Raw genomic sequence first — 23,001 nt, forward strand, 5'->3', positions numbered from 1 at the left:
GGAATTAGGTCTCGCTGCTTCAACAGTGAATACTATTTTAAAGGACAGTGTGGGTATCAAATAACATGTCAAAGGATCAGAGCACTTAAGATCAACAGTGTTCAGGTGCTATATCGAAGATGGAACTGCTATTAATAATATGGATGGAAAATCAGATACAGAAGCAAGTTCCCCTGAGTCTTATGGCCATTCAAGCAAAAGCAAGAAGTATTTATGAAGATATTAAGGGTAAGTACGGTAAATCCCAACCCAAATTTTCAGCCTGGTCTGTATTTGTTAACAGGAGAGACTGCTTCTACAGCGATGGGATCACTTGAATAGAAAGGGTGCAAGAATATTTGCTGATGCTATCGAGGCAGTTGTTAGGTGGTTCGGAAAACTGCTAGCTTGGAGGGATACAAGGACTAATAGATTAACAGTAGCCACTGGCAGAGGTAATTCTTGCACTGCTTCTATTGGAATGCGCAGCAGCCTGGAAAACAAGATGCAGGGTATTTCAGAGACTGCTGGGAGTCATTGCGATAAAAGTAAACACATAGGTTGGGTTAGGGTAGCTAAGAATAGGAACAGGTGCATGTATACTTGCATGTACACCAATGCTAGGAGTTTGGTGAAAAAATTTGATGAACTTGAGGTATTGCTCAGAACATCAAAGTCAGATATTGTTGGGATATCAGAGACGTGTCATACAGATATAAGGAATGCAGAACTGGAATTTGGGGAGTACAATGTGTACAGGAAGGATAGGAAGGGAGGAGGGATTATGCTATTAGTTAAGAAACACATAAACAAGGAAGTGAAGCTAGTCGACATCGCTGGACAGTGCAGTGTCGAGTTTGAGCATGCTCAATGCTGATGGGATTCTTCCTCTTGCTCAGAATAATCACCGGAGAGGGCATAAATTCAAATTGAGAAAGACAGATGTAGGGCAGATGTGTGGAAGTTTGCCTTTAGCCAGCGGGTAGTTAGTTGGTAGAAGACTTCCATCCTTTGTTGTGGAAGTTGATAGTCTAAATAAATTTAAGGCTGAGCTGGACAGGTATTTGGAAAGAACGGATGGGTGAAATGGAAGCGTTTTTTTTTTTTTTTTTTTTGGCTGATGCTGCATAAGGTTTCTTTCTTGCATCATATGCCTCTACTAATGCTAATGCTAAAGTTGGTGGCAAGCGTCTGGTGGTTTAATAAGTTCAAGCATCGCGCTGGTTTCCAAAACATTAAAGTATGTGGTGAAGTCGCCAGTGCCGATTCTGCAGCTGCAGAGAAATTTTGTGATGTGTTGGAAAAAAATATTGATGAAGGCTGCTATTCAACGCAGCAAGTTCATAACGTTGACGAGACTGCTCTGTATTGGAAAAAAAAAAATGCCGGATTGAACATACATTGCCAAAGAGGAAAAGACAATGCCAGGTTCCAAGGCTTCAAACGATAGGGCCACGCTCTTGCTTGCAGCTAATGCAGAGAGAGAGATTACAGATTAATACCACTGCTTGTGTACCGGTTCTGGAAATCCTCGTGCATTTAAGGGCATCAGCCGACCGGGCTAGCCAGGTGGGTAAAGCGCCTGCCTGGCAACCCAAAGGTCGCGGGTTCGAATCCCGCCTCGGGCTTGGATCAAAGTACTGCAAAAACCTTGGGAGGTGCATTATGGCCACAGAAGCCGATGCGCCAATAACCACAAAAAAAAAAAAAAAAAATAAATAAATAAATAAAAAAAAATAAGGACATCAATAAAGCCACCCTACCCATGAATTTCCAATCGAACCAGAGACCATGGATAACAACATCTCTCTTTGAGGATTGGTTTGAATTCTGCTTGATTCCGGAGGTTAAAAAATATTGTAAAGGCAACGACGTTCCTATCAAGATTTTGGTTCTGTTAGATAATGCTCCTGGACATCCTGTGCATCTAGATAATTTCAATTCGAACGTGAGAGTCATATTTCTACCACCAAACACGACTTCTCTCATTCAACCTATGGATCAGAATGTTATTTCGAATTTAAAAGCATACTATTTAAAAGGTTTCGAAGGTTTTGAAAAAGACGAATCAGAATCATATGAAGAGGTTACAGATAAGATTGTAAAGTTTGCAGAGCTACTTCAGTTGGAGGTTGACGCCAAAGACGTGGAGGAGTTAACAGAGGAAGAAGAGAAGGAATTATCTAACGAAGAACTTATTGACTTGCAGGCAGCGATAGTGAAAGACGAAAAGCTGACGAAGCTCAATATGAATCAAATGAGGAGTCGAGACGCTTCATCACCAGAGAAATGGCAATGGCATTTCGTGAAATTGCATCGGTTTTTTTTTTTTTTTTTTTGTTAGTTGTTGGCGCACCGGCTTCTGTGGCCATAATGCACCTCCCAAAATTTTTGCATTTTCTACTCTGATCCAAGCCTGAGGCGGGATTCGAACCCGCGACCTTTGGGTTGCCAGGCAGACAATTGTAAATTGTCTGCCTGGAAACCCCCGGCTGGCCCGGTCGGCAAATTGGATCGGCAATGGCGAGGTTTGAGAAGTTGGATCCTGACAGCGAACGGATTCTTAAAAGTTTACAGAGGGGTAAATGATATGCTTGCTTGCTACAAAGAAATCTACGATGAAAATAAAGAAGCCACCGTCTAGTCATCCATCAATATCCATTAATAATTCTTTCGTAAGGTTAAGCGGCCGACCCCTTCTAAATTTCCACAGCCCCAACCTCCGCAGCGGTGTACTTATCAGCTGAAGACGTCGATTCTGGCAACGATGCTCGAGAGGTAAAACTTACTGCCGTCATACCTGTCTCCTCTCTTTTTTGTAATTTTATAATTTTGAACTTTTTTAAATTGCACACTTTTGTATTTTTTCCTGCACATGAGATAAAAAATTGAATAAATACAATAAATAATTATATTCTCATGTTCGTCGAACATTTCTTTTTTGATTCAATCAATTCAGCGAGCTCAGTATTTGCACCACATTCTTGTGCAGCACTCGCAAGTTGCGAGTGCTGCACAAGAATGGGGGAATTCCGACTTACGTAGAGTTCCGCGGAACGCAACCCTTACGTTAATCGGGGAGTGGCTGTATCCATGTATATTATTGAAAAATTACTATATAAAAAATATACGTACTCTAATTGAGAGTGGCCACATTATTTGGTACATCTGCGCTTTTCGTGAAATGGAGCAAGTCTTCAATAATGTTCACTATACGATATAAAGCAAATGGATAGATAGATACGGCAGCCATACTGTATGTGTGCAGTTCGATGGCAGGACTTGACTTTTAACATGGCGTAGTAGTCAGCGCCAGTATCAGTATCTTTGGAAATAGAAGCATAACTTGGGAATTTTGACGCCTAAGACCAAATATTGAAATTCGCCTTTCTTTTCATAAATACAATTTATTAATAATATTATTATTATTATTATTTTACCCCAGGGGCTCACATCTGGTGAGTATGGGCTTGGCAAACCCAGGGTCCTGAGCTGGATATCATCATTCTTCTTTCTTAGTGATTCCCTTCTACTTATGACTCTCTCTCTCTCTCTCTCTCTCTCTCTCTCTCTCTCTCTCTCTCTCTCTCTCTCTCTCTCAGGGTAACACTAGATTTTTTTTTTTGGCTGGTGCAGCATAAACCTCAGGCTTCCTTGCACCTTATGGCTAATAATAATAATAATAATAATAATAATAATTATTATTATTATTATTATTATTGTTGTTGTTGTTATTATTATTATTATTAGCCATAAGGTGAAAGGAAGCCTGAGGCTTATGCTGCACCAGCCTAATAATAATAATAATTATTATTATTTTTAGCCATAAGGCAAGGAAGCCTGAGGCTTATGCTGCACCAGCCAAAAAAAAAAAATGTTGAGTTACCCTGAGAGAGAGAGAGAGAGAGAGACAGAGAGAGAGAGAGAGAGAGAGAGAGAGAAGAAGAAGAAGAAGAGAATCACCAAGAAAGAGAAGAATGATGATATCCAGCTCAGGACCCTGGGTGTGCCAAGTCCATACTCACCAGATGTAAGCCTCTGGAGTGTAATATAAAACTATTATTATATTATTATCATAAAATGACACTTTTTATATAAAAACGACAGGTATTTATAATATATAATAATAATGACTAGGGGGCTTCGTCCCCTGCTCGCTGCTCTAGATTCTTTTTTGATAAAAAATAATAAAATACTTATAGCAGATTTCGACACTGTGTACGTCTCTTCCTCAGCTATGAATACATAAATACGTTACATATGGAAATCAAGAATGGTACCGCGTGGTCAAACAAAGCGCGTGCACGAGGTTTATTTAGCGTTTTAACACAGTAAACAAAGTAACACAGTTACTCTGTTACTTTTGTTTTAACACAGTAAACAAAGCGCGTGCACGAGGTTTATCTAGCGTGAACACGCTAAAACAGAAGCTTGTTTTACCACAGTAAAACAAGCTTCTGTTTTAGAGCGGAACTGAATTAACTGTGAATTAATTTATTGATTACTGATTCAGTTTCAATCTATTGAAACTGAATCAATAATCAAATATCATATTGCCAACAGAAATTCCATGTTCATCGATAATAGCAGTCAAATAATCAGTCAAATAGCAATTATGTACAACAATGGTAATCACAGAGCCATTTCAGAACACACAATTCGTCGAACCTTGTCATGGATGGGATATTGCAACAGACGACCCAATTGAATTCCACTCCAGTATTTAACAAAAACAAGAAGGCATGATTATATTGGGCCACACACAATGGACAGCAGAGGATTAAAAAAAACGTCTAACGTCAGAGAGACATCTAACTTGGTTAATGAATCCTGGTTTTTATAATTTCATGCTGATAGGAGAACCAGAATATATTGATAACAACATGACACTATGAACTCATCATGCCAGGTGTCACCAAGCAAGGCGGTGGTGCTGGTAGCTGCATAGTGGTGTGATCGTTATCATGATGGGCACTGGCCTTCCCACCACCCCCGATACCAGTGCAGCAAAGTTTGGATGCCAGTGGTTATCTGGAAATGTTCTGACTACGCACCTTTTATAGTTGTGGTGTATTCATTTAGAAAAGGATTCATGGTCACCAGATCTCAGTTGAGCACAGATGGGATGCGATGGAATGTGTTCTTTGGAGAAGAGCTCCACAACGATCCAACTTGTAACCACAGCGTCTCTGTGGCACGTCATCTTTTCACACTCATTGAGTCTGTTCCGCTATGACTCCAGGCTGTTCTGAGGTCTAAACTGGGAACTAACCGCTATTAAGTATTGGTACCTAATAAATTTGCCACTCTGTATATATATTGCTCTACCATTAGTACCTTGTACCCCTCCGTTGTTAGTTAATCATGTCAGAAAGCACCAGGTGTCAGGCATAACTACACTGCTCGACAAAATTAACAGAATAAATGTTTTTCATGAATATTTTTTATTGTGAATATGAACAGTGTCGCCGAAGGCGAATATTTGATATAATAGTCATCCTGATATGCAAATTTCGAGTATCCAATAGAAATCGATCTACCACCTTACATAGCCGCACATTATGCTAATTATTTATGCCTATAAAAACATCGGTTGCGTCTATATATCACTCTTGAGTTTTGGCTTGCTCGGTGGAATAGTCACATTTCCAGTACTCGGGATGGCAAATCAAGATCGTTTAGATGATTCTTGGAGATGGCAGGCCATTGGGCGACCTGAAGCTGGGCAGTTGGAAGCGGACGTAGAGTGTAGAGTGTGTTTAGTGTCAAACGGCACCAGGGGTTTCCCCCATCTCCACGTTGTATACATTATGGGTGTGGAACAGAACACTGTCAACGCCAGAGGTTTAAAAGTGTATGGGTTTTGTATATAAAAAATTTGTATGTAGTGTTGTGTACTGTTGTTCCTCTGGTCATTTTGCCGCTGGGCCCCTAATGGGTTCCAACGTTGTGCACACTCTGCCCCGTGGAGGCAGACCAAGTACACCAGTATTATAAGCGCCTCCGTAGCCAGGTGGGAAGGAGCAGCAGTGCGTAGCACACTCTTCTTGATTAGACCGGGGTTTGAGCCCGTCAACACTAAATACGGATGATGCGGAAAGGTCAGGAAATGACCACCGCACATTCCCGGAGCAATATGGCCTTAGTTGCTAATGCTCCTAAAAACCAAATAACAACAACAACAACCAGTATTATAGTTATTTACTCTGGCAGGTCCTGCCACCTAATTTCCTGAGATTTCAGTGGCTAGGACCTAAAAAAAAAAAAAAAAAACCGCTACAGATAGGGGTCAGCCAAAAGGATTACTGATTATGCAACTGATGTTGTTATTAAGTTTTTGGGTGTAGGACTCAGGCAATTTAGAGATGGTTCAGACACTGGTTATAAGTTAGAGAAGGGGGAGGGAGACTGAAGGCTGGGGGGTAAAGACAGAGATAAGGGGTCCATAGAGAAGATGACCCCCCTAAATCAGTGGAGCAGGCCCATGCCCCACCAGAGGGAAAAGAGGGATGGCAAGGGGGGCAGGCGACCAGGGGTAACCTCCCCCCTGGAGGTTATTTTCTAGCAGCGCTCTGCAGTCTGCTGACACAGCCAGGATCAGATCATCTGCGTAGGCCTGGGAGATAACTTCATTCAGGTTAGTGTTGAGGAAGTCATCAAAAGGAACGGCACCAGCACCGAGCCTTGGGAACAACCCCTGTAAACTGGCGTTTGACTCTGCAGTATGATGCACTGACAATTATTTCTCAGGCTGTGAGATAGCTTCTTATGGTGTTATAAAAGTTTCCGAGAAAACAGGCACGTCTTAGTCGGCTGAGGACGCTCGGTCACCAGAGTGAGTCGAACGCCCCAGCAAAGTCTATGGCAATAATCAGGAAATATTTTCTATTGGAGTTTGTGGCAGTTGTAAGGATATTCTGGAGTGCATCAACTGTAGAGTATCCTTGTTTGAAACAATATTGGCTTGTAGAGGATAAATTTGCTGCATTATAATGTACTGTAATTCTACTGTGTAGTAGGTATTCAAAAAGCTTGCTTAGCACAGATAACAAAGCAATCGGTCTATAAGATGGGATTTCTGGAGGCTTGGTTGGGTTTTTCAGATCTGGCGTAAATTAGCTATCTTCCAATCGGATGGGAAGACTCCTGTCTGCAGGCAGTGATTGAACAGGTCGAGGATGAGGTATGGGAAATGCTCCACAGTCTTCCTTATAATCTCTGGTTCAAGTAGGTCCGGTCCTGGACATTTATTGTTGAGGAGTCTATCAGTTGCGGTGTGCAGCTCCTCAATAGTGAAGGGCGGCTCTTGATGTTCTGAACTGTATATACTGTTGTCCTGGCAGAGTTGTTGTTGACTTGTACTAGGATCCATGGCTGGTTGGATAATTGTATCCAATATGTTATTGATGGATCTGTCCCATGAGGTTGTTATGTTACCTTGAGGGGTTATTGTTGCTGTCATTACTTCCCCTCTTGGGAGTTTGTTGGTTGTGATTTTATAGAGTACACCCCAGGGATCGATGTTTCCGGTTGTGGAAACTAGTTGTTCCCATGATGTTTGCTTGCGTTTCCTGATAGTAGCCGTGTATATATTTCTAGTCTCTCTCTCTCTCTCTGTATTTCTGGCGGAGAGCCTCTACCTCTGCAGCTGGCCAGGACCGTCGCGCTCGTTGGAAGGCTCTTCTTGTGAAGTTGACCTCCCGCCAGAGGCGCTGGAGTTCTGGGAACCACCACCACGGAACAGCACCAGGAATGGGTTTCTTCTTAGGAGTGGCGCAGTTGCTAGCTTCTATAATTATATTTGTGACTTTTCTCTGGTAGGCATCAGGATCACTGGGATGTTAGTTATTAATTTGCAGCTGCTGGGCTATGGAGCGCAGCTTCTCCGCGAAAATGTCCCATTTTGCTCTTGAGATGGCATACCTTTGAGGGGTGAATTTTGGAGTTGTGATTCTATCCAAGGATCTTGTTATCTGGTATGTTATGGCCCTGTGGTCTGAGGTGGTCCAGGAATCCTGGACGGCCCAACCCACGATGAAGTTTGATATATTTCTAGTAGCCAAGGTGACATTAATTGTGGATTCCTACACGTATTACAAACGGTGGGAAGGTTGTTGGGCCTGTTTAGAACAGTAAGCTGGGAATTTGCCAGAAAATTTTCAAGTTTTTGGCTGTTTCTACAGCCATGCAGTAGTACTGAACCAAACAGGTGACCTGCAGTTGAGGTCAGCACCGATGATGATCTTCTCATTTGGGAGAGTTGTGAGGACGATCTCCAGATACCTCGTGTATGGAAGTATATCAACCCCCGGTATGCAGTATAATGAGACTATATAAAAATTTATCAGGGGGCTGTTGATGTGGGCACATACCGCCCAGGCCGTGCATAAATGGGGGATTTTGGTGACAGTTATGTCAGGGTTCCTAATTGCTATTGCAGCCCAGGGGGCCTCTTCATCAACTTGAGTAATTTTATATGTGAGGGGTACCCCCCCTGACCTGATTTGCATAGGTGTATGGTTCCTGTAAGATCAGAATATCAAAGTTGTCTTCATCTGCTTTTATTCTTAGTTGTTGGAGGCGGACGTCGCACTTTGGCTTAATGAGTCACACAGTGTCGTCTTGGCACTATGAAAGCAGTTTCAGAAGTGTGGAACCACTACAAGAGCTGGCCAACGTCGCTTGAGGCGACCTTGGCCAGCTCAACCAGAACCAGCATCAACCAAAACAGACCACTCTCTGGCTCTAACAGCAAGAACGGAACCCTACGATGCCCTATCATCAACTGTCTCTTGAGGTTGCTGCGGCCACGGGGGGGGGGGACATTTCCAACTAGACTGTGTTAAGACGGCTCAATTCAAGTGGACTCTGTGTAAGGACGCCAGTTGTCCCACTGACCCCAAACCACCGCACACCTCGTCGAAACTGGTGCCATGTGACTTGGAGCCCTGACAAGTTCTCTGTTAAGTCCCGTTTTATCCTACAAACAGATTCTATAAGTTATTTCGTCTGGAGACAACAAGGAATGTGGTACCATCTCTTCAACATCAGACAAAGGGATATTTCTGGAGGCGGTGTTCTGTGGTGGAATAACAATCAACAACTACACCCCTCTTCTTGATTTTGATAGGGATACCGTAATTCGCGCACAGGTACTAAAAATAGATCCTCGAACCATATGTGCAACTTTTTAGGAGTGCAATTGGCCCAGATTTGCTTTTGATGCATGGTAACACCACTGATCGGACGAGAACCGATGCATTCAGCCTATTATGATAGTTGGCTACAACACCACTGCGCATAGAGTTCAAGGAGAGGAAGAATATCTGGAAATTGAAGGCATGCAACGACTGTGGCCAGCACCTCACCAGACTTAAATCTGATCGAACATGTGTGGGACGTCCCTGGGCGTCGCATTGCCGACAGTAAACTCTTTGGACACTTAATGAGCTAAGGTCTGCATTGGCGGAAGAAGTTGCCACAGAATCTTATAGACACCATTATATCGAGCATGGTTCACCGTTGTCAGGCCTCTTTTGCCACTGGAGGGGATCATACCCTTACTGAAGTCATGTGACATATTTTCGAGCATCTTGTATCGAATTCTGTAATGTAACATTTTTGGTAATGCTTATATAACTCCTGTAAATATCACTTATACCTGTCCGAAGTTTCTCGCTGTCTTCTCATTTCAACTTTATTCTTTGGTACACCACCATACCAAGTTTTGTCCCGCTTCATCGCAACTGCACGAGTTACATTACTTTTTTCCATGTTCTGTTAATTTTGTCGAGCAGTGTATAAATACACACAGTGATCACTTAAATGTGACCAATTACATAATACTGTGTTGGTCCACTTTTTTCACGGATAACACCCGTTGTTTGCCTAGGCAATGACGTCACTAGGTGTATGAAGACGTCCGTAGGGATCTACAGCCATGCTGCCTGGAAGGCTTTCCACAGTGTCAGAAGAGAGTCTGCGCGGTAGCACAGTGGTATCGTCACCGTCCTCCCCACACCGGATGGAAAACGCCCAGGTTCGAATCCCGTCGATGACATTTAATGGACTTTTTTCATTCCATGGCTGAGTTCGTCGGTCTCAGGTATAGACAGCAAGGCCCCCCCCCTACAGAAACTAGGGTTTTTTCGTCCAGAAAAACAGGCAAATCGACTAGAGAACACACGCAATTTACAGACACAAAACACATGGGTATATGTAATCAATTACTGGTGACGCTAATGAATAATTTTTTTTTTTTTTTTGGATATATAAGCACCCAATGCACAAACTCCCACAATCGTCCTACTTTATGACTTTGACTTCTATGATCAAATGCAACTTACCACTGCATTAGTGTTCAGTTTTTAATATTGTGAGCTATGCAGCATAGTCCATTAAGGATGGGGGTGTTCACAATTTAGTGATCCTTGATTTTTTTTTTTTTTTTTTTTTTTTGATTTGGTAGTTGTTGGCGCATCGGCATCTGTGGCCATATTGCACCTCCCACGGTTTTTGCAGTACTTTGATCCAAGCCCGAGGCGGGAATCGAACCCGCGACCTTTGGGTTGCCGGGCAGGTACTTTACCCACTCGGCTAGCCCGGTCGGCAGTGATCCTTGAATGTATGTTCATTGGTCTTCAAAGAGACAGTTACAATTCTAAATGGAAGATGGCGCGATCGATGGAGTTAACAGACTTCAAGCAAATAATAATAATAATAATAATAGGGTTCTGCATAAGCAGTCATTCTGCATGTGACATTGCAATAACATTAAAAATCCCTAGCTGGGACTGTGAACAACAAATGGTAGCAGACTGGTGTTAACGGTAACGAAACGACCAAACCAAGAAAATCGCCAAAGCAGACGGAACGTAAGCCCTCAAGCTCTCAGTGAGATGATTGGAGCACATGTTATCACCAATTCGGTGCACGGAATGCTGCACAATATGGGTTACCGCAGTCCTTCACCTGCCCACAAGGCACTAGTCACCCCAGCTAATGCTAGATGCAACATATCTTGGTGTAAGTCTGCCATTCTTAGACCAATGGAAAGCTGCGATGTGGAATGACGTCACGGTACATTGTCTACCAATGTTCAGGTGCTAATCAGAAGCTACCTGCTGGACTGCAACGTCCCGACAATGAAGTTTGGCGGAGGCAGCGTGATGATTTGGGAGTCTTTTTTGCGTGGTTTGCCCTGGTACTTTTGTAATATACCCTGTGGGCATTCTTTTTTTAAATATTTTTTTAAAATAAAAATGTGACATATATTTGTCTAAGTCGAATGTACCATCTGTAAATTATCGGGATACAGAAGCCTACAGTAAATAGAAACCAGTCTATAATTAAATAACTCGGGCGGTTGGGTATGCGAAAGCGAGTGATGACGAGACTTTGGTTAAGATTGTAAGAAAAAAAGTAGCCAGAAATTATTTGCATAAAGATATCAATATAAATGCCATAACTATTGATGGGCGCCTCCGTAACCAGGTGGGAAGGAGCAGCAGTGCGTAGCACACGCTTCTTGATTAGACCGGGGTTCGAGCCCGTCACCACCAAATACGGAGGATGCGGAAAGGTCAGGGAATGACCACTGCATATTTCCGGAGCAATATGGCCTTAGTTGCTAATGCTCCAAATAACAAATAAACACAACTATTGATGATCGTATACAAATTGCTGATAAAGGAGAGGAAGAATATTGCAATATATAAATATTTTGCACATACATTCACTGAGGTTTTTGCAGAAAAAGTTACCAGACATCTATTCAATACTTTTGGGAGCTACGTAATTTGTAATAACGGAAAGGTAGGTGGCCGAATTTGCTGCAGTTTAAAGAACCTGGATCTGAGGAAGTGTATACCACTTTGCTTATTGGAGGCTTGAAGTGGTGAAACCCATGTTTAGTCTCTAGAGCAAAGTTTCCGGCATCTCCCTCCCCCATACTTCTCCTTCAACCCATGCACGGTACTAAGTAATATAGGTTTTGATACCTTTCGTGTTTGGGGTTTTCATAAAGAAAAAAAAAAAAAATCCAATTTATTAAAAGAAACTGCAAGAGAGCTAGTTTTAAATCTTTAGCTATAATAATGACAATGAGCATCCTTAGATTCGGTGGAAGTTTGTACAGATTAGAGACATGTAAATGTATCTCTTATTCAAGGATGAAATGGGCAACTACACACCTGTAAGTTTGACCCCTGTAATGTAAACAGGGAAAATAACGTAATCAGTAATTAAATAAGTAATGGAAAATCATTTGGATATGAAGGGAGCCATAAAACAAATACATGGGTTTGTTAAATAAAGATCATGCCTCACAAAGCTTATTTAAAAAACTGTCATATTAGGGCCACCCGAGGGTATTACATATAGATATGTAATATGTTCAAAATTGCATGTTTTGTCTGATCGATTTGCCTGTTCTGCGCCATATATACAATTGTTGTTTGAATTGGAACAATGTGGCATTAGAAGCTAGTTACTACTGTGATGAAGGAATGGTTAACTGACAGGAAACAATAACAACTAATACGATCTTTGTATAGTCTGTGTTCATTGTCATTTTGCATACACGGATGATAATCCTGCTTTCTAAAGAAATTACATTGTTCCAAGTTACGTAGCACCTGAACGTGTTATTATTATTATTATTATTAGCTATGTGGTGCAAGGAAGCTTGAGGCTTATGCTGCACCAGCCAAAAAAGAAAAAAAAATTCCCGAGTTACCCTGTGAGAGAGAGTGAGAGAGAGAGAGCGCGAGCGAGAGACAGAGAGAGAACCAAAAGGGAACTACCAAGAAAGAGAAGAACGATGTTATCCAGCTCGTCAGGACCCTGGGTGTGCCAAGCCCACACTCACCAGAAATGATGAATTTTACTTAGCATATGAAGACATTGCCCCTGGAGTCAATGTCTTCATATGCTAAGTAAAACATCTAAATTGCATGTTTTCACAAAAAGACAATTAAAAAAAAAAAAAAAAAGCTAAAAAAGATCAAAAGATTTTAACATGTTCTTCACTTCTGCCTATATTTGAAAGAGTGCATTTAATGTGCAGTAATTTTCAGAATTTTGAGAAATAACATTCTGAAAATTCATAAATAATGGTTGAAAAGGAAAAGTTTGAAATTTGTAGCTAAAAGTGGACACTTACTTTTGGGCTGATCTGCAAATCAAAACAAAATTCAAGTATATCAAAAGTTTATTCCCTGTACATTCATGGAATAAACGCAGTTAAATTTTTATTATATAAATTTGAATATAAAAATGGCTTGCCATTTTACATTTTTTAAATTTATGAGTAATATCTCAGACAAAAAGACTTGAGATATGTTCATAGTTTTTTTTAAATTATTATTTTTAACCATAGAATATCCTCCATTTGTTTGGAGGATATTCGTGTTGTATATTTTTAATGAGCTTCACTTCTCTGCACAGCCACACGCACAGGCGTGGAGCAGAAACAAAACGAGCTTACCTAGAAACGCTTATCTTGTACATACAAAGAATAAAAATGAGCTTCCTGTACTTTTTAATTCCTCTTCCTGTTGTACTGAAAAGATGAATTTCCTAATGACATCATGTTTCAATATCAACAGGTTTGCATGAAGACGATGATATATCTTTACCATCATCTTGAAGCTTGATAATATTATATAAGTGAAACAAATCACCTATTTAATTCAGATTTTACTGTTAATACCCTAGATATGGGATGTGAAAGATGACTGTAATAAACGAGTGTTACGACGCAAATATATCATTAAGCAGGAATTCCCAAGGCAAAAAATAGAAGTAAACTTATATGGTATTTTTATGATTTCTGTCTTGCAAAGAATGTAACAGTTTATTTTATATTTGCATTATATAAAATAAACTTAGAAAAGTTTATTTTATATAATGCCGATAGGTTCCAGTGTACAGTGAAATTTACTTTTTGTCTTTTAGTTTGTTTGAGTTGTTCACTGTTTGGAGTATGAAAACCATATTTAAGCACTTGATTTCAGTTTAATATGTCTTTATCATTCCATGGGGAATTCCACGTGGTCTGTTTGCTGGTAACAAGTGAACATTTTCAGGAATTCACAGTGGCACACTTTGATGAATTTATCACTGGTTCCAAAAATACCTTTTGTGTTAATTTTTCCCACTCATAAAGAGTTCCAGTATTTGTTCTTGTGTTGTATTTGGCTATACTTTCTTTGCATTTTTGAGTCAGCAGCTACACCTTATCTTTTTAGAATCCTGTGCAACTAAGAGCCAGTACTGAGTAAGTATTGGCCCTTAATTGCACAGAAGAAATGGAGCATTGTCAACCATGTTGCCTGCAAAACACTCCTTATTTCTGAATAGTGGCGAATCTGTACCTCATGGGTTGCAGTGCACGGTAAAGACGTGTTTAATCCAATAAAACTTTTTTTGTGTGTATGTGTAATTAGTTTTTCCTTTATTCTATATTTAAATTATCTGACACTTTTTCATCGCATTGTGTTTACTGAGCTACAGATTCACCACCATTCAGAAATAAGGAGTGTTTTGCAACATGGCAACATTGTTGACGTTACCTCAGTGCTTCTTTATCTTATTCTTAGGAGATGTGCCACTCTCTCTCTCTCTCTCTCTCTCTCTCTCTCTCTCTCTCTCTCTCTCTCTCTCTCTCTCTCTCTCTCTCTCGGGGTAATTCAGAATTTTTTTTTGGCTAGTGCAGCATAAGCCTCAGGCTTCCTTGCGCCATATAGCTAATAATAATAATAATAATAATAAAATTATTATCCAGTCTTAGAGAGTCAACATTGTTATTAGGCATTGTTTCATTTATGGCTGAATGTATAACTCATGTTAAAATAAGTGGAATGATTTTTTTTTTTTTTTTTATCAAAGTAAAAGTAATTCCATTCAGTTCTACAAACACTCATTATTGCATTTTTATAATAAAACTGTAGTTGTCGATTTTCAGGAAATTCCTGGAGCATCATCTTTTAAAAATCCTGATAGGTTGGGCTACTTGAACAAACTTACATGGCATGGATGGCTTTATCCCAAGAGATGGAAGAAACGCTACTGTGTATTGGACGGGATGAAACTGTATTACTATGAACACGAGGTAGGATACGCATACACATATATAGAACTAAAAAGTAAATAGAATGACACAGTTGAACGAAAAATAATGCCTTGATGAAAATAAATAGAAGATAAGTGGTACCACCTATCCTCTTGTTTGTTTCTGATTATAAATTGTAATTGTCCGAATGTCTTTCGGTGACTTTACTCCTTTTCGGATGTTTTTTTTTTTTTTCCCCTTTTCACAGTTGCGTAAATTAAATTTCTTGCCAAATGGAGTCATTTAGTTAGTGCCCTAAAGAGGAGATATCAGATGTGAAAATAATTTGCATAACTACTGAAACTGTGTAATTTCAGCAGTCACTTTGGCTTAGTGCCCTTCTGAAGATATTCTTCTGAAGTTTCTGCATTTGGCCCATGACCTTGAGCAGTGGATGATACCTTGTCAAGTCCACCGACACAGAAGGTTACATTGAGGTGGTGAGTTGTTTTTTAACGTGAAACAAATATAAAAATCCAACACGCGGATTGGTTACCCTTCCAATCCACGTGTTGGACAAGATTTTGCAGTTCGGGCGAACGCTAAGGATGACAAAAAATAAAAAAAATAAAGACTGTTTAAAGTGATTTTTATTCTCATAAGCAGTATTTATTATAAATATAAACTAGTGATGTAACTAGGGTTAGGCAGATGGGCGGCGTGCCCTGGACGCCATTAACCCTAGTTACCTACTATATATAACAAATTTATTTATGCCTCATTCATTTCAAAAATAATAACAATATTATTATATTACTTGAAACCAATGTTTTGTCAAAAATATCACAAACTATAATAATTTCAATTATAAATAAACAATATTTCTTTAATAAATTAACAGTACTATATTGTTAAATATATCATTGTCTCTAATCGTCTAATATATATTATATTAGATGATTAATCTTTCTCCTTGGCGCCCCTTTCAGCTTTTAACCTGAGGCAAGAGCCTCTTTCACCTCACCCTCGGCATGGCTCTGTATAGTATTATCAATTAATCAATAAAATTTATTAATCTTATTAAATTTCATTGTCAATTAAATTGTACTTTTTTAACTAAATACATATAACGACCTAGCTTTTACAAACGTAACATTATAAATTAATACATATAACTTGAAAGGAGATAAGGAAGTCATATAACGTAACTCGGAGATAATATTCGATACTGAAATATATATATATATATATATATATATATATATAGGGTGTTTCAAAAGTGATGGTTAATAATTTAAAGGTGAACCGTACAGACTACAATATGCAAAAAAAGCCTAGTGAACGTTTTCGAGATATTGCACATTTCTAGTTGGGATCCACCACAGACAAGGTGAACTGTACCGAGTTTGGATCTACCACTGACTTGTTTGTTTAGGTTAGGTTATGCTCATTCTCTCCCTTTCCCCTTTCTCCATGCTCTGAGACGTAGCAGGCATAGTAGTACTTGTCAAAAGATAGTCAATGAAGGTTACAGCAACGAAGAGTATGCGGACATACACTTCATGTATGGTAAAGCCAACGGCAGTGCGCTCGAGGCTGCACGGTTGTACCAAGAAGCTTTTCCCCGCCGAAGGCAGCCCAACAGGCGCACATTCATCAGGGAACATCAACGCCTTAGAGCACATGGGCGTTTCGCACATGGAGTAAGAGCAGGTAGGCCCAGAAGCATAACACCTGATGTTGAGGAAAGGGTGTTAGAAAGAATAAAAAAAAAAAAAACTATTATTTTTAGGCCACCCGAATAATTAAATTCATCTGCCGTGCTGTGTCTTATGTCTGTTAATTGCATGTGTTCTATGGTCGATTTGTCTGTTTTGCTGGACGAAAACCCCAGTTTCTGGGGGGAAAACTTTGTCTACGCCTCAGACCGACTAACTCAGCCACGGAGTGAAAAAAGCCGATTAAAGTTCCTCGCGTCATCGATGCGATTCGAATCCGGCCTTTTCCACCGGGTGTGGGGAGGACGGTGACGATACCACTGTGCTACCGCGCAGACTGTTAGAAGAACTAGAACAGAATCCAGGAATTTCGACAAGGAGGGTTGCTGTGCAAGAACATGTACTGAGTCATAGCAATGTGTGGCGAATTTTACATCGCCAATTACTATATAACAGATTTATTATACCCTGCAATATCCAGCGTTTACAAGGTCTCAGCAATACAGACTACCCTTCCAGAGTGCTCCCATAGTCAGTGGCGGATCTTAACAGAAATGTGCATTATCTCGAAAACGGTTCATTTGCGGTCCGATGTTCACTGGGCCTTTCTTGTTTATTTTAGTTTGTATTTTTCACCCGTCCTCCTCCTCACACGGGGTGGGAAAGGCACGAGTTCGAATCCCGTCGATGACTCGAGGAACTTTAATGGGCTTTTTTCACTCCTGGTTGAGTTAGTCGGTCTCAGGCAATTAACAGCCATAAGACACAGCACGGCGGATGAATTTAATTATTCGGGTGACTTAAATATAATAGTTTGGTTTTATACTTTTCACCTTTAAATTATTGTCCATCATTTTTGAAACACCCTGTATATATAGTGTTATAACTACATTGGGATATAAGTTTAGGGTTACATTTTTGTATTGAAATTGAAATTTTATTTGAAATTGAATCGAAATCATGACTCAGACCAGAGCAGCAAAGCAAAAGGCTTAAGCTAATGGAACGGCTGTGGCTCAGGGGAAAAGTGAGGGGCGCGGTTGTCCTCTGAATCACAGCCTTTTCAATTGTACTGCGTGTTTGATGTTGTGGACAATATATTTTTTAAATTGTCGGTGATATAAATTCCTACTAATTAATATTTATTACTCATAATATGTCTAAGATGAAATCAAATGTATGGAATTATTTTGCTCGAAAAAGCAAAGATGAAGCACAATGTTCGAAATGTCAGAGGATAATGAAGTCGTCTGGAGGATCTACATCATCTTTGATGTTGCATTTAAAGAAAATGCATCAGATTAACATTAAACAAGATAACAGTGAACCTCCTATAAAAATGGTAAGAACATTAGAAAACTTGTTAAAAAATCTATGGAAGAAGAGATTTCAAAATTAGCTGCTTTAGATGGATTTTCTTTTAATTCAATTGCCAAGAGTGAGTTTATACAATCAAGCCTTCACCTTCAGAGAAATAAATACGATAAATTACCACCAGCCTCAGTGAATGGAATTAAAAATATGGTTCTGAATTATTATAAAACTAAGAAAGAAGAATTCATTCAGCATTTCAAAAATTCATTGGTTTTGGGTGCACGGACTCTAGACGTTGATTCTAGACGAATATACGTCTATACAAAATAAAAGGTATATGAATATAAATGTGCATTCAAAAGACAATCATTGGTCGTTAGGTCTTATTGAGATTAATGGTTCACTTGACAGCAGAAGAACTGAGCAAATTGTGAATGGACACTTGAAGGAATTTGGTTTGAACTTGGATGAGGATATTGTTGCCTGCACTACCGATGGAGTAGCAATGATGATTTGGCAAGCAAATTACGCCTGATCATCAACAATGAATGGCCCATTTTATACATCTGTCAGTTATAGATGTACTTTATGAAAAATCAATCAATTATGGTGCGACAGTCTCTGAGTCTCCCAAAGACAATGAAGAAAATGAAAATAATGAAGAAAGTAGTGATGATGATGAAGAAGTTGAAGAAAGACAGCAAGGCATGCTTTATCAAAACGACTTTACCGATGAGCTCATTTATTTCTTCAATCCAATGGCCAATTTGCACAAACTATTAACAAAGTCAGAAAATTTTGCAAGCTTTTTCGAAAATCGCCTACCAAAAATGACATGTTACAAAATTTAATGGGAAAGAATATAAACTTATATTAGATTGCAAGACTAGATGGGATAGCACATTCTATATGATTGAGAGATTTTTGAAATTGAAAAATTGCATTCCAAATGCTCTATGTGCAGTACTGTCAACTGAAGTTGTGTCTGACGATGACTGGAAAATACTTGAATTGCTATGTGAAACTTAACGACCAGTTGAAATTATTCTGAAGGCTATAACCTCAGAAGATACAGACTTACTTAAAGCAGTCTTCAATAGAATTTTTGCTTGCTAAGCTTGATACAGCAGGCAGAAAACCCATTTGCTTTAAAGTTTCACCAAAGCCTTTTGCAGCGTTACAGTGCAAGATGAAATTGCCAAACTGTGGCTTTGCTGAGCTATCTACACAACCCCAAAAAGTTTAGGAAAGAAGATTCAGGTTCAAGAACTTTTGATTTTCCAAGTAAGCAAGTTTTGAAAAAGCATGCTGAAGAGATTTATCAGAGATTATTTGCAAAACATTCCGAAGGAGTCTTAGCGTTGAATGAAGAAACTGAAAATAAACGAACTGTTCTTTTATAAGAAAACAAAGCCTCGTCTAGTTCCGATGTTGGAGATATAATCATGCGAGAGTATGATAGTGTAATAAAGAGATTAACTGAAGAGCCTTCAAAATATCCGAGTGAATTGGAAATCAGCAAAAAATTTAAACTTTTGGAGGCAACTAGCAGTAGAAGTGAAAAGCTGGAGAAAGTTTATAGGGCACTGCTGACCATTAAACCAAGAAGTGTCCAATCTGAGAGAGTGTTTTCGATCACTGGTCTCTTTAACACAAAAATAAGGTCAAGTCTATCAGGAAAAATGCTTAATATACTGTTTTTTAAAGGATCATTTTCAGTAAAAAGCTGAGCAATAAATAGTAATTTCCCCAAGCTGCTTTTCTTCACATTATTTTATTTATTTATTATTATTATTATTATTATAGGCCTTATTATTTTTTTTGTTTACTATACGAGAAGATAGTTTTTATTCAAAGGATTTGAATACAATTTGTAATTTTGTATAATCTCCAGCTGGTTATTTTTTTGGAGCACTTTAATTTTTTTATTTTTTTTACTATAAGAGGTGATAGATTTTGTTTACAAGATTTGATTACGATTTGTACAATCTACCCAAGATAAAATAAATACCTGTGTTATAAGCTTATAGTTATTTTCCCTAAGTTTGAGAAAATCGGTTTTAAAACCGGTTTTAAGAGTAAACTTCAGTTAAACTCGGTTTTGAAATTTCTCGGTTTTATGCAAGCCCTAGTGGTATCGTCACCGTCCTCCCCACACCGGGTGAAAAAAGCCTGGGTTCGAATCCTGTCGATGACGCGAGGAACTTTAATGGGCTTTTTTCACTCCGTGGTTGAGTTAATTGGTCTCAGGCGTAGATAGCAAGGTTTTTCTCCCCACTAACCGGGGTTTTTTCGCCCAGCAAAACAGGCAAATCAACCATAGAACATACGCAATTTACAGACACAAATACGGGTTAATGTATTTAATTACGGGTAACCCTAAAATAATAATAATAATAATGTGCAAAAAGGATAGGTGGAACAGAACCAGAGTATGTCTGCCAGGGACCAATGTTGATAATATTAAGAACACAAAAGGTGGTATTGTTGTACATGTTGGCACTAATGATGTTAAGAGTAGGAGATCGGCGGAATTGCTTAACAAGTACAGGTCAATGTTGAAAAAAATCCGTGAGTTGGGTTGAAATTTAAAGTGTCTGCAATTCTGCCCAGACACGTGGGAGGGAGTATATAATGAGAGCCTTGGCGAACAATTCAGCCCTGGAGAGATTGTGCAAGGCTCAAGGAGTGCAATTTTTCTCAACCTGGTTTGTGCCTGTTAACAGGAGAGACTGCTTCTACAGGGATGGGATACAGTTAAATAGAAAGGGTGCAAGAATATTTGTTGATGCTATCAAAGCAGCGTTAGGTGGGTCGGAAAACTGCTACCTTCGTGGGGGATACACGCACTAATAGATTAACAGTAGCCGCTAGCAGAGGTGAAAGTTATTCTTGCACTGCTTCTATTGGATTGAGCAGCAGCTTGAAAAACAAGGTGCAGGGGATTCCAGAGACGGCTGGGAGTCATTGCGGAACAAGTCAATACAAGGGCTGTGTTAGGTTAGCTAAGAATGGGAACAGGTGCATGTATACTAAAGTATACACCAAAGGAGTTTGGTAAATAAATTTGATGAATTTGATGTGTTGATCAAAAAAAAAAATGGCAGATATTGTTGGGATATCAAACACGTGGTGTCACACAGATATCAGGAATGCAGAACTGGAATTTGGGGAGTACGATGTGTACAGGAAGGATATACAAAATAGAAGGGGAGGAGGGTTATGCTATTCGTTAAGAAACAAATAAAATCTAAGGAAGTACAGCCAGTCGAAATGGCAGGACATAAGTACTGGGAAATCAAAATTGAGAGTAGGATGTGTTATAGACCTAATGAATCTGATGAGTACAATAAAAAAACTGTATAGAGAAATAGAGTGGGCCATAAATCAGAGTGTCTTTAATGGAGGATTTTAATTTCCCAGATATTGAATGGAATTTGTGGTTTGGTCACTTGCACACAAGCAAGGCTTTTGTGGATTTATTGGATGATTATTTTCTACAGCAGCATGTTTGGGACGCAATCATAGGGAGTAATACTCTTGATCTGATTATCAGTAGTGATTCTTCATGCATTAAGAATTTCCAGATAAAGGTACCACTGGGTGACAGTGATCACAATGTACTGATAAGGGAATTACTTAAACATGTAACTACCATCAAGGCTAAAGGGAAGGGTTTCTCCTTTCGAAAAGGTGACTATAGCAGTCTGAGACACTTTTTAAATTCTATACAGTGGGACCAACTGATGATGTTACCAACAGCAAATTCAAAATGGGAAGTATTCAAAGAATTAATCTTAGAAGCTACTAAGCTTTTCATACCATCTAAGAAATATTGTTCAAAGTTTAGAGCTAAATGGATGTCATATGAACTAATGAGACTTCTAACAGAGAAGAAAAATGCATGAGATACATATAAATTAAGAGGTGACACGGAAGCCTATGATAGATATAAGCTGGTCTGTAACCAAGTCACAAAGGAGGTTAGACAGGCAGAGGCGGATTACGAGAAACCTTTGGCAAAGGATGAAAATAAAAACAGAAAAGTGTTCTTTCCCTATGTAAACTCTAGGAGGAAGGGGATGAATGACATTGGGCCACTTGATAACGAAGGTTCAACTGTTGATGATCCTGCTCAGGTAGCTAACAAACTAAATGACTATTTTGCATCTACTTTTACACATGGGGAGTTATTCAGGGAGGGGAATGCCAATTAAACTGTGGCAGTGAGCTAGATGACTTTGTAATATCTGAGAGCAAAGTGGAAGAGAAATTATGGAAGATAAAGATAAGAAAGGCACCTGGTGTGGATGGGATCTATCCAGTTATATTACAGGAGGCTGCAAAGGCAGTAAGTAAACCCTTAGCCATAGTTATGAGCGCTACCATAAGGAAGCTCTCATAAGTGGATCAAAGGGCAACACAAGTAATTACAGCCCTGTTAATTTAACTTCTGTTCCAGGAAAATTAATGAGGGCAGTGGTTCAAGAAGCACTGAAGGAGTATCCAGACAAGACTTCAGTTATAACTCGGACAGTATGGGTTTGTTAAGGGGAAGTCTTTTCTGACCAACTTGATTGGATACTATGATGTGGTCACAAAGGAACTGGATGCAAAGAATAATTTTGGTATCATACTGGATCTTATAAAGGCTTTTTATACTGTTGCAGATGGAAGACTGCTACACAAATTGGAGCACTGTGGCAATGGAGGCAAATTGCTGCTATGGATAAAGGGATGGTTGAGTGGGAGGAGACAGAGAGTGGTAATCAATGGATACTGCTCATCGTGGACTAATGTTATTAGTGGAGTCCCTCAGGGTTCAGTGTTGGGTCCATTGTTGTTTTCTGTTTTTATTAATGATACTGATGATGGTATATCAGCCTTAATGTCCAAGTTTTCAAACGATTCGAAGGTCGGCAGTGTTGTTAATGGCAC

The 23,001-nt window shown here is 39.4% G+C and overlaps 1 protein-coding gene across 1 annotated transcript in view; it reads left to right on the top strand.

Annotated features, from left to right (window-relative positions):
• LOC150089273 (uncharacterized) overlaps window positions 1-23,001 on the top strand; it is a 192,331-nt gene that overhangs the window by 2,422 nt on the left and 166,908 nt on the right. Inside the window, exon 2 of the mRNA XM_090368457.1 lies at window positions 14,945-15,091. Within this exon, the coding sequence (XP_090224583.1) occupies window positions 14,945-15,091 (147 nt within the window). The remainder of the gene's footprint in view (window positions 1-14,944; window positions 15,092-23,001) is intronic.

This window comes from Mastigoproctus giganteus, chromosome 2, assembly GCF_048544385.1.
Source record: "Mastigoproctus giganteus isolate SK-2022 chromosome 2, ASM4854438v1, whole genome shotgun sequence".
Classification (NCBI taxonomy): domain Eukaryota; kingdom Metazoa; phylum Arthropoda; class Arachnida; order Uropygi; family Thelyphonidae; genus Mastigoproctus; species Mastigoproctus giganteus.